This window comes from Trichosurus vulpecula, chromosome 3, assembly GCF_011100635.1.
Source record: "Trichosurus vulpecula isolate mTriVul1 chromosome 3, mTriVul1.pri, whole genome shotgun sequence".
In the NCBI taxonomy this organism is placed as follows: Eukaryota; Metazoa; Chordata; class Mammalia; order Diprotodontia; family Phalangeridae; genus Trichosurus; species Trichosurus vulpecula.
Window position 1 is genome coordinate 102,460,530 of NC_050575.1, and position 13,018 is coordinate 102,473,547.

The following is a 13,018-nucleotide window of genomic DNA, read 5'->3' on the forward strand; positions in this document are numbered from 1 at the left end:
GGCCCTGCTGTGAGTGCCCAAGCTTGGACTCCAACCTTAACTTGGACCTAGATTCAAATCTTCACTCTTCTGTTCTACTTGTACAACCATGAGCGAGCCACTTCCCCCTCTGGGCCTCAGCATCCTCATCCGTAAAATGGGAAAGTTGGGCTAGATCAGGGGTTCTTATAATTTTTTGTGTGTCAAGCTATCCAAAATGGAATGGACTGCCTTGGGAAGTAATGAGCTCCTCATCCCTGGAGATTTTCAAGCTGAGTCGGAAAGCCTTTTGAAAGCATTCATCAGATTTGGAACTCGAAGGAACCTAGGAGACAATTTAGTCATAGGATCATAGATTCTAGAGATGGAGAAGACTTTGGAGTACATCAGAGATGCAACCCTTTCATTTTAGAAAGGAAGAAACTGAGGCTGGGAAAAGTTAAGTGACTTGCCCAAGGTCACACAGCCAGTCAGTATCAGAAGTGGGATAGACTCAAAGACCTGAGGTCTTTTGGACTCCAAGTCTAGTGCCCTAGCCAGTATGAGGGGGGTCAAACTCTAGTCATCGAGGTCATCAAAGGGCTGGCAAGATGTAATTGGGAAATGTTTAACAGAACAAATACAATACAAAGTGGATTACGTCAATATGCTGCCAGCAGGACTCTGTTTCCTATATGAGTTTGATACCACAGCACTACACCCTGCTGTCTAATAGCCCCTTCCCTTAGCAGATGAATCCCAGAAGGGACAAGGGACTTACTTACCTGAGATCCCATGGCCAGTCAGTGGCCGAGCACAGATTTGTACATGGGGCCTCTGAAGCAAAGTCTTCTTTCCCCTGTACCCTTCTGCCTCATATAGTTGAGGAATTTTGCTTAGGAAGAGAGGGAACTGGAAGTCCTCCTAGCTCGGAGAGTCTGTGTCTCCTATGAATTCCCCTTTTCCAGAGGTATTCAGGCGAGGACTGGACAACCCTCATTGGGGAGATTTAGAGGGAGAGATAAGACTAGTTCAGGGAGAAGAAACTAGAGTCTTAAAAAAAGCTTTCTATGGGGCAGCTAGGTGGTGCAGTGAGTAGAGCACCAGCCCTGGAGTCAGGAGGACCTGAGTTCAAATCCAGCCTTGACACACTTACTGGCTGTGTGACCTTGGGCAAGTCACTTAACCCCAATTGCCCTGCCTTCCCTCCTCAAAAAAATAAGCTTTCTAACCCTTCTTAATTCTAGTATCTTCCCTCTGTTAATTATTTCTTATTTGGCTGTATATAGTTCGCTCATATGTATTTGTTTGTATATTGTATCCCCATTGGATTGTGTGCTCCCTGAGGGCAAAAACTGTCTTTTGCCTCTTTTTGTATCTCCAGCACTTAGCAAAGTGCATAGCACATAGTAGGTGCTTAATAAATGTTTATTGATCGATTGATTAAGCTCTAAGAGTCTGACTCACATCAGTAATTGTGAAAGGGTCGTCTCCTGTTGTCTCAGGTCTCCTTTATATCCCTCCATTAACCTCCCTCATCTCTCTCTTCCACAGATCTTTGGACAGGCCTCGTTTGTGCCTCAGATATTTTCCCATGAGGAACAGGTACAGTATATTCACCATCTCACCCTATCTCTCCTGCCTTTTTCCCTACCCTCCCAGTCCTCATTCCTCCCCTTCCTGGAGGAACTCTTCCCCTCCAATTCTGAGGCCCCAGAAGCACTGCTGAGGGCCCGACTCAAGGATGCTCCCCCAGCCCTGTGATTGACTCTGGGCATCTCATCCTGGAGCTGAGGACACTCACCTCAAAGTGGCCTGACTCCCCAGCCCAGTGGGTCCTCTTCACTCCCCCAGGCCACACCAGGAAAGACTTTGGTTTTCACATTGGAGCATGGTTTAATGAAAATTTGGGATGTGGCCTGTGATTTCATTGGTATATGAAACTCCCAGTGAGAAAATTTCCTCTACCAATGTATACCTGTACCTGCTCTGCACTATGATCTCAGACAACTTCCTTGGGCAGAGTGACTTGCCCAGAGTCACAAAGCCGATATGTGTCAGAGGTAGGACTTGAACCCAGGTCTTCCTGACCACAAGGCTGACTTTCTATACCCTTTCTATGCCATTCTGAGTCTCAGTTCTGACAGTAAGGACTCACATGTGTATTAGGATTTATTGTTTACAGGAAACTTCCTTCACAGTAACCCTGTGAGGGAAGCATGCAAACATCATTCCTATTCTATGATGCATATGTGTTCTCACTAATGTGTTATATCTCCATCAGAGATACATATCCCCCTCCATGCCTGCCCATCCTGTACAATACTTGTCCAGGTCCTTGCAAAACTCAGGTATGGAGGAGCCGTCCATCCCACCAGGGGCCCTGCTCAGAGGTTTTTACTGTATTGTAAATCCCAATGCAAGCAGGGGACAGTTTATCTGTCATCACTTAAAATTATTCTATGACCCTCTCACCTAATTTTTCTGGTATGTGTATATATATGTATATATGTGTGTGTGTGTGTGTATGTATACAGGTACACACATATACACACATTTATAATACATATATTTGTAAATTTATATAAATGTTACTTGCTATTTAGGTCACTTGTGATTTTTATGGTAAGAATGTTAGTCTATGAGAGAGAGAGAGAGAGAGAGAGAGAGAGAGAGAGAGAGAGAGAGGGAATGAGAGAGAGAAAGAATGAGAGGGAGAGAGGGAGGGAGACTTTTGTAACAAAGATCAGTTTGGGAAATTTCCCAAGTACAGTCCATCCTGATCTCCTGCTGCCTGCCAGTTCTGGGCCCATCGCCCATTTGGAATGCCTATCCAAGATATATGCGTTGCTGAACTAAGTCAATGGGCTGCCCATCCAACTGTCTGTCATAATCAGGGTAGTAGGCATTTTTCATTCATCATCACTTGCTTTTTCCTGCGGATTAATAGGCAGTCTTTTTTTTGAGAGGCCCCGAATCTCACTGAGGAGGCCTTTTAGTGTTCCCAGGCTCACTTCAATTAACAGTCAATCAATTAATCAATCATCCCAATTTCCAGAGCGCTTTCTGATGTTTTAAAAAGGCTTTCCAGCTTCCAGAGCACTTTACAGCATTTATTAAACACCTACTATGTGCTAGGCATCGGGGATACAAATAGAAAAAGGCCCTGCCCTCAAGGAGCTTACGTTCATTCTACTGGGCCCGTGTCATCTCCAAGCAGGAACATGTGGAGAACCTCAGCATACAGAATCTCAGCATCTTCCTTTTGACCTTGGAGAGAGAGATTCTCCAGATAATAATGGGCAAGCTACTTTGGCAAGCACACACCTCTCTGTTTTGTTGATGGAGGATCATTAAACAAAGTTGTCTCTGGGGCTGCATCTATCAAGGAATCTTGTGTGATTTTGACAAATGTGTGGGAGACATCTTGTTGGAAGACCATTTGAGGCTACGTCTTCCTCTGCCAGGTCACATAACAGCAGCAGCAGCCATTTTACAGCGCTTTAAAATTTGCCCATTTTTTTATATACATTATCTCATCTGGGCAACTCTATAACGCATGTACTACAAGTGTTGTGTTGTTATTGTACCCACTTACAGATCAGAAAACTGAGGCTAAAGAGATTAAGCTAGTAAATGTTGGGGCGCAATGTGAATTCAGATCTCTCCTGAGCATGGCACAGGGGAAGGAGTTCTGAATCTGGAGTCAAGGGATATGAGTTCAAATCTTGGCTCTGTTCCTTACTACCTTTGTGATCTTGTTAACCTCTTTAACCTTACTTTTATCTGAAAAAAGGAGGAGGATGGATGGGTTAGATGCAGTGGTGGGATTCAGCTGGTTTGCACCAGTTTGGCAGAACCAGTACCTAATCTTAGGTTGAATTCGGCCAACTGGTTGTTAGCGGGTGCGGGGTCTGCGCCCACCACGTCAGTGGCGGCAGCACCTCAGCTCGGTTCCATGGAGAACCAGTTGTTAATTTATTTTATTTAACCACTGGTTAGATGACTTCTCAGGTCCATTCCAATTCCACGTCTATGAATTTGTGAGTCCAAGTTCAGAGACAACATGGTAAAGTAGACATATACTGTACTCATCTTGTTTAGTTTCATAGTGGATGGAGAGCTGGCCTCTAAGCCAGCAAGACCTGAGTTCAAGTCCTATCTCTGACACATACTGTAACAGTGACATATGGGAAAGCACTTAGCACTTTAGTCGGTGCTCTAGTGATTTTTAAGACTATAGGTTGTTTTAAAAAAAGACAACTATAAGTTGTAGAGAAGGTGCCAACCTGCATTGGTAGAGAGAGTTTCCTCACCTGAAAATACCCTTTAACCAATGAAATCACAGGTCCAGTCTCCATTCTAGGAGCAGCTAGGTGGTGGAGTGGATCAAGCACAAGACCTGGACTCAGGAAGCCCTGAGTTCAAATGCCACCTCCTTCTCTTAAGAGTTGTGTGACCCCAGGCAAGCCACTTATCCTCTATCTGCCTCGGTTTCCTATATGTAAAATGGGGATAGTGATAGCATCAATGTTCCAGGGTTGTTGTGAGGATCAGACAAGATAATAATCGTAAAGCACTCGGCACAGTGCCAGGCACATAGGAAGCACTACATAAATATTAGCTGTTGTTATCATCATCATTATTACTATTCCTGGTCTGTAGTCAACAAAGTATAAACACAGGGTGGTCTTGTATTCTCTATGTTTCTCAATTAGATTTTGTGAGGATTTGGTCTACTGTAGGGAACTGTTCTAAAAGGCCATTTCTTCTCATTTTCATCAAAGATAGTCTATTCTTACTAAGATTTTATAGAAATGAGGGGCAGCTAGTTGGTGCCATGAATAGAACACTGGCCCTGGAATCGGGAGGACCTGAGTTCAAACGTGGCCTCCGACATTTGACACTTACTAGCTTTGTGACCTTGTGCAAGTCACTTAACTCCAATTGCTTTGCCTTCCCACCTCCCCCCAAAAAAAGATTTTATAGAAATGAGAGAGTAGGTGTATGAGTTATCTGATGCCTTCTTAGTCACTTTTTTGTTAATAATAACAAAATATTTTATTAACAACAAATAAAATCTATTAAGAAAATATTTAATAAAATATGTTATCAATAATAAATTTGTTCTGATCTTTTCCGTTCTTTTGGGTCTTCACTGAGCTAGCTCATAAATACTTTGCTAACTCTGTGATCTCATCCATGTGGCTACTCCCCCTGGTGGTATAAATCACAATTCCACCACACTTTGTGTGATGTGACTCTTGCCCTATCTCCCAGTAAATCCTTCCCAGATGATCTCCCCAGTGTCTCCTAGTTCTCTTGCCCTTTCCTCTTGGGTGATTCCTAACTCTAACTACATAATCAGGCCCCCTACTTTTCTGATCATACCTCTTCTTCTGTTTAGTCTTTTGTTGGCAAGATATTGAAGCCTATTATGAGCTTCTTCATTGCCTTTTGATTGACCCACAACTTTAATTCTTCATAGACTGGTACTCCATGACTTGATACTATAAATACAGATCATCAGAAAAATATTCATGTTTAAAAAATGGACTTTTATTCTGGCGGAGTAGGTTGGGGTTATAGGAACATAAATTTAGAGCTGGAAAGAACCTTAAACATCATTTAACCCAACCTCCCCATTTTGCACATGACTATTCTGTGTCAGAGGTAGAATTCAAACCCAGGTAGCCTGACTCCAAATCCAGCCCTCTCTTCACTATGTCATGTTGTTTCACTCTTTTGAGAAAGATTCAAAATTCTGATAAACTCCCTAATCTGCCCTTCCTGTTGGAAGGAGACAACTTGGAACCCTTAGTGCCCAAATCACCTTCCCTCAGGGCCCAGGCATCCCAGCTCATCCTTGGACAGATTGATATAAAGATAGCCTCGCCCCCTGCCCCCCGCCCTGCTCCAGGAATATTCTCACTTCTAGGAGAAGCCCAGGACTTCTCTTCACTTTGAATCATCACGAATCAAAACCTGACGGGGCCTCCAAGACAATTCTGTCGCAAAATCACAGAACCTCCAAGTTAGTGGGGTCCTCGAAGCCATACATGGCCCCCACGTGCCTGAACAAGAATATCCCCTTTAATGCACCTGGTCTTCTCATAGGATATACCCGCTACTCACCCAGGCTTGGCTTGAACACCACAAGTGAATGGGAACTCATTACCTCCCAAGGGCAGTCGTCCATTACACTTTTGGATAACTCACATTATTAACAAGTTTTTTCATTTTATCAAGTACAAATCTGTCTCTCTTACCCATTGCTCCTGCTTCTACCCTCCGGGACCAAAGAGTCTAATTCATGAAAGCCTTGAAGACAACTGTTATGTTCCCTTCAGGTCTTCTTTTTGCCAGGATAAACATCTTCAGTTCTTTCAACTAATTCTTACGTGGCACGATTTTGAGATCTTTCACTATTGAAGTCACTCTCTCCTAGACATTTTCCAGCTTATCAACATCCTTGTGGAATGCTGAATTGAATTCAATACTCCAGTTGTCAACTGACCACAACAAAGTACAGTGAGTCCTATCATCCCCAATCCTGGACATTTCCTATGATTGCATTAGCTCTCCAGCAACTTGTCTTCACTATTGACTCATGTTGAGTCATTTGAAAATCGCTCTACCCCCCAGATATTTTTCAAACAAATTACTGTCACCTCATATTATATTTGTGAAGCTGTTTCTTTCAACCCAAGTAGGACTTAACATTTATTCCTACTAAATTTCACTTTATTGGATGTGGCTCATTGTTCTAACTTTTGGAGACCTTTTTGGATCCTAATTCTTCTATACAACATAATAATTTTACCTCAGCTTTGTGATGTCATAAAATTTGATAAGCATCCCATTCTCTGGGTCTAACCATTCAAATAGTTCCAAATCCACTTGATTGCATTCTGGTCTAGCCTACATACTTCTATATTACCCACAGAATTACATGAGATTTTGTAAATGTTTTGCTAAAATTGAGGTAAACTATGTCTAAAGAATTCTCTTGACCTACTCTGTCAAAAAAGAAAATGAGGTTGGTCTGGCGTGTCTTATCCTTGATGAAGCCATAGTGTCTCTTCATGATTGCTGATCCTTTTCTAAATATTTACTAATTAATAATATTCCCTAATTAATTAATAAATATTTACTAATTAATAAAGGATTCTAGAATTTTGCAAGTAATCAAAGTCAAGGTTAAAATTTTTACTAATTAATATGTTCTGTTCTCTAATAATATTCCATAATTAATTAATGAATATTTACTAATTAATAATGGATTCTAGAATTTTGCAAGGAATCAAAGTCAAGGTCACTGGCCTCTAGTTTATAGACTCTCTTATTTCAAAATCAACACATTTAACGTTTTCTAGTACTGCTTCCAGTCTCCTGTTCTACTTCATAATCTTTCAAAGATCACTAACCATGACCTAAAAATCACTTCTGCCAGTTGAGGCATGTTGTTCTTTTTTATCTAATGGCTTCAGCTCCTTTGAGAGAAGGCAGTACTCTCTTGTTGTTCAGTCATTTCAGTCATGTCTGATTCTTCGTTTTTAAAATGTGTGTTTATATCAAGAATTCGTTAGAAAAGAAAGGGAGGAAAGAAAGGGGGGGAAAGCTGGAAAACTCCACTTACGGTTCTCTTTGCAAAGATACTGGAGTGACTTGCCATTTCCTTCTCCAGCTCATTTTGCAGATGAGGAAACTGAGGCAAGCGGGGTTAAAAGACTTACACAGGATCACACAGCTAGGAAGTGTCTGAGTCCAGATTTCAATGCAGGAACAGGAAGGAGTCTGATTCCAAGCTCAGTGCTCTGTGCACCATGGCGCCACCTAGCTGCCCAATAGTATTCTCGTTTTTCTTGTCTTGGGTTCCAACTCCCTATAAGCCATTTTTGTTCTGTCTTCTCCAGTCCAAAAATTATTTTCCTTGGCAAAGAAAAGGTTATAGTTGAATAGTTCTCTCTTCTCTCTCTTATCTATTATCGCCATCCTATTCACTCTGAGCCCAAGACCTGATTCTGTCCCTTCTTTAGTTCTCCTTTTCCCAAAATAGCTGAAGGAGACCCTTTCTGTTGCCTCTCTGATTCCTCACCAGTCTCAGCTCATTTCCAGATTTAGCCTTCCTGACACTGTCCTACCACAATCGTGCCATGTTTTTGTATTCATCTGGTTACATTGCCCTTGCTTCCATCTTCTGTGCATTTGTTTTATTTTTTTCTTCAAACTTTGTTTTTAGGCATGCTAGAAATATTATTTGGTTAAAAAAACAGTCAACATAATGAAAAACACAATCAAGTCAAATGGACAACTATCTATTGAGGTAGACATGATGTCTATCAATCATTGCTGTTACCAGGTGGACTAACACATCACAGAACCAAGAGAAACAAACACCAATAGTATAAAGCACCTTTCTTGTTCACTTAATACACTTTCTTCGTGGCCTACCTAGTCTTTTATGTTTTTTTTTTAAATTTGTGTTTATATCAAGAATTCATTAGAAAAGAAAGGGGGGAGCAATTCAGTCAAAATAACCAAAACATTCATCGAATCTGATAGAATATGCCTGTGTTCTACACCCATAAGCCAGAAGTATTCTGAGAAGAATATAGCCTCCCCCCACCCCCATTGTAGCAAAGAATTGAGGGAGGGAGGTTTGCTCCTCACTTTTGGGGGGACAAACTTGGCATCATAATTACATAGCATTCAGTTCCTTTTATTGTTGTTCTTTCCATCCTCATCATTGTATTCATTGAGCATATTATTTTCCTATTTCTTCTAGGTTCACTTTAAATCTAATTCACTTTAAGTCTTCTCATGCTTCTCTATGTTCATAATGCTCATCATTTCTTTCTTCTTTTAAATAGTATTTTAGCTCTTCCAATTACATGTAAAGACAACTTTTAACATTCATTTTTTTAAATAAAATTTTGAGTTCCAAATTGTCTCCCTCCCTAACAATAGTAAGCAATTTGATGTAGGCTATGTATGTGCAATCATGTGAAAGCTGTTTCCATATTAGTCATGTCATGAAAGAAGAAACAGGACAAAAGGGGAAAAAACACCAAAAAAATAAAGTGAAAAATAGTATGCTTTGATCTGCATTCAGACTCGATCAGTTCTTTCTTTGCATAGCATTTTCTATTGTGAGTCTTTTGGAATTGTCTTGCTGTATTGTATTGTATTGCTGATGCTCATCATTTCTTGCACTATGCGTGTCTTTTTTGTCAGTGTATCCACATTAATCTCTTAAGACAATTTCTTCTTTCTTCCTCATTAAAATTGTTTCCTTTGTGTCTTCAAAATTATATTCTTGAGCTTCCCATCCCTCCTGGAGATCTCCTGTAGAATTTTAGTTCAGAAGATCTTACTTATAGTTTTCCTGAACCCTTTGAAATCTGCTCTGTAAAAATCTAGGGTGCCTGTCAGACTATGTCTGTTGTTGTTGTTGAGTTGTATCAGTCATATCTGACTCTCCATGATGACCCCATTTGGGATTTTCTTGGCAAAGATACTGGAGTAGCTTGCCATTTCCTTCTCCAGCTCATTTTACAGATAAAGAACTGAGGCAAACAGGACTAAGTAACTTTCCCAAGGTCACACAGCTAGTAGGTATCTGAGGCCAGATTTGAATTCAGGGTACCCAGGTGTGCAGTGGATAGCCTCCTGAAGTCAGGACTATCCTTCTCTCCACTCATATAGACACACCCTAATGAAGACTTCCTCACCTTTCACTAGCACTGTTTCAGTAGCCTTCTCGTTGGTCTCCCTGACTCAGGTTTCTCTTTGTGCCACTCAGCTACCAAAGTGATTTTCCTAAAAGTCAGGTCTACCCATGTCATCACAAACCCTCAGTGAACACCAGTGGATCCTATTACCTATTTGGCATTTAAAGCCCTTCACGACCCGACCCCTTCCTGTCCCTCCAGGCTTCTCATAACTGATTTTCCTCTCTTGCTCTAACAATCCAGGTTCACGAGCCTACAGCCTCCATCTCCATTGCCCAACACCAAGCCTTTGAACCAGCTCTTCTCTAGGCTTGCCAGGAATGTTCTGCCCCCCACCCCTCACCTCTACCTCTCTGCTTTCCTGGCCTCCTTTAAGACCTAGTTCACATCCTGCCTTCAGCACAAATCCATTTCTGAGCTCCAGGTTGCTGATGCCTTTCATCTGGAATTACCTTCTGTTGTTGTTCAGTTGTGTCTGGCTCTTTGTGACCGCATTTCTTGGAGTGGTTTGCCATTTCCTTCTTCAGCTCATTTTACAGATGAGGAAACTGAGGCAAGCAGGGTTAAGTGACTTGCCCAGAGTCACACAGCTAGTAAGTGTCTGAGGTCAGATCTGAACTCAGGGCTTTCTGACTCCTGGAATCAGGCTAGAGCTATTCCCTGCACCACCCAGCTGAGCTTCTATTTACTCTGCATCTATCTTGTACACACCTTGACATGTACATATCCTCTGTCTCATTTGAAAGGTGAGCTCCTTGAGGGCAGGGACTGTGTCTTTGCCTCTCCTTGTCTCTCCTGCACTCAGGATTGTGCCTGGCACGTGAGAAAAATTTAATAAATGCGTGTTGATCGTTTAGGATTTTGGAGGTAAAGGTGCAAGAGACCTTAAAAGCCATCTGGTCAGACTGCCCTTACTTTACAGATAAAGAAACTACAGCCCAGGTCAGGTAACTGTCTTGTTCAAGAACAGATCGAAGATGGGATCAGAGCCCAGGTCTTCTGACTCCACAGGCATTGTTCTTTCCCATGTAGCAAACTGACTTCTATTTTTGGAGGGGGAGGAGGGGGAGAAAGACAGAGGGAGGGAGGAACGAAGGAACAAAGGAATGAAGGAACGAAGGGAGAAGGGAGGAGGAGGGAAAGAAAGAAAGAAGGAAAGAAAAAAGGAAGGAAGGAAGGGGAAGAGAAGGAAGGAAGAAAAGGGGAAGGGAGGAGGAAGGAAAGAAAGAAAGAAGGAAAGAAAGAAAAAAGGAAGGAAGGAGAAGGGAATGAAAGAAGAAAGGGGAAAGGGAGGAGGGAAAGAAAGAAAAAAAGGAAGAAAGGAAAGAAGGAAAGAAGGAAGGAAGGAAGGAAGGAAGGAAGGAAGGAAGGAAGGAAGGAAGGAAGGAAGGAAGGAAGGAAGGAAGGAAGGTTGGTCAAGAGAGCTAGCTTCAGCAGATGTCTGGATTATTGAAGTTCCTCCACCCCATGTTTCTCTATGCCAGACTTAACGATGTTTCCCAAATTCCCCCTCTATATGCTCTTTCTGTCCTGTCTAGGTGTTCCATAGTATAATCTCACAGTTGTAGGGGGGCACAGAGGCCATGTAGCTCAATCCATACCCAAAAAAGAATTCCCTCTGCGTTATACCTGACAAGTGCTCATTTGGTCTTGGACTTCTGTAGGAGGCAAGGAATCACCTACCACCTGAGCCAGCCCATTCTATTTTGGAACAGATCAGCATGGTTCTATGAAAAGATCACTGACTCTGATATCAAAGGACTTGGATTCAATCCTACCTTTCACATTTTCTACCTATGTGACTTTGGACAAGTCTCTTAACCTTCACAGGCCTCAGTTGCCTCACATGTAAAATGAAGTTGTTAAACCAGATGGCCTTTGAGGTCTTTTCCAGCTCTAGATCCTATGATCTAACTGTTGGGGGATTTCCCCTAACATTGACCTTATATTGGTCTTTTTGCAATTCTACCCAATTTGCTTCTCATTCTACCTTATATCACTTAGGTCTCTGCTTCCATTGAGAGCCATCCAATTGCTTGCCATCTTGCTTCCTCACTTCACTTCCTAAATTTCTTCAATTAAGTGTATCTTTGTAATACATGTAGTTTCTCTGTTCCTTCTATTTTACCAATGCTATTCCTTTTGAATAAAGTATATATACATACTTACATATACATACATACATATACATACATAAAGTATATATACATATATATATATATATATATATATTTATACACATACTCTTCCAAAGCCATGGTTCCCAATCCAAAGAGTCTCAGAGATATCTGGGGAGTCAAATTTGCCTCCTTGCGTTAGGCTTCCTATTTTTTTTACCTTACTTGTTTCTCATAATTTGCACATTTATGCTTAAGCATCTAAGGGACTGGATTTTTTTTTCTTGGATTTTGGTTTCCTATGAATTTTGGAACTTCTCTATGGCTATTCTTCCTGCACTGGCACAACTTTTCCTCTAAGGTATCTGGCTTTGTAGATCTACATAGGCAGTTTTCTCTTTCCCCCTTCTTTTTCAATTCAACTTCCTTATTTTACAGATGACAAAACTGAATTCCAGAGAGGAGCAGGGACTAGCCCAAGGTCCCTGAACTTTTCAGTATCGTAGAAGAGCTAAAGCACAAGAAAGGGAAAGCTCTGTTGGCTTTGGCCTTTTGGCCACAGAATAAAGCCCAAACTCCTCAGCATTGAATGCCTTCTACACTTGGCCTCCAATCAATGCACAACCATAATGAGGGACAGAACATGATCATTTTATAAGAAATTGGCAAACAAAATCCAAAAGAGGAAACACTAGGGGACTCAGAGCAGGTTTTCTGGAGGAGGTATCATCAAACCAGGACCTTGAAGAATCATTAGGATCTAGGTAGAAGGATAGAGAAGGGAAGGAGGTACGTTGTTTTAGGTTTAAGACATTCCATAAGGAAAAATTAAGGGATAAGAAGGAATAGTTGCATGTTTGGTGTATAACAAGTCATCTACTATGGCTGGAGCACATCTCACCCACTTTGCTTACTACAGCCTTGGGAGACAGGTAATATATAGCTTTGTGTAGTAGATAGAACTCTGGACTTGGAATCAGGAAGCCCTGAATTCAAATCCTGCCTCAGATACTTAATAAGTCTGTGACCCTGGTCAAATACCCTAACCTTTCCTTGCTTCAGTTTTCTACCATGTAAAATGAGGAAGTTGAATTCAGTGACTCCTATGGTCCCTTATGGCTCCAAATCTGTGATCTTACCATCCTATCTCCATTTTACAAGTGAGGAACCTGAAGGAAAGTGAGTGGAAGATGAGTCTGGAAAGGGAGA

The 13,018-nt window shown here is 41.5% G+C and overlaps 1 protein-coding gene across 2 annotated transcripts in view; it reads left to right on the forward strand.

Moving 5' to 3' along the window:
- Positions 1-13,018, forward strand: part of DLGAP4 (DLG associated protein 4) — a 102,495-nt gene that overhangs the window by 6,833 nt on the left and 82,644 nt on the right. For both annotated transcript variants that reach the window (XM_036750551.1, XM_036750552.1), the window contains exon 4: positions 1,513-1,563. In XM_036750551.1, the coding sequence (XP_036606446.1) occupies positions 1,513-1,563 (51 nt within the window). The remainder of the gene's footprint in view (positions 1-1,512; positions 1,564-13,018) is intronic.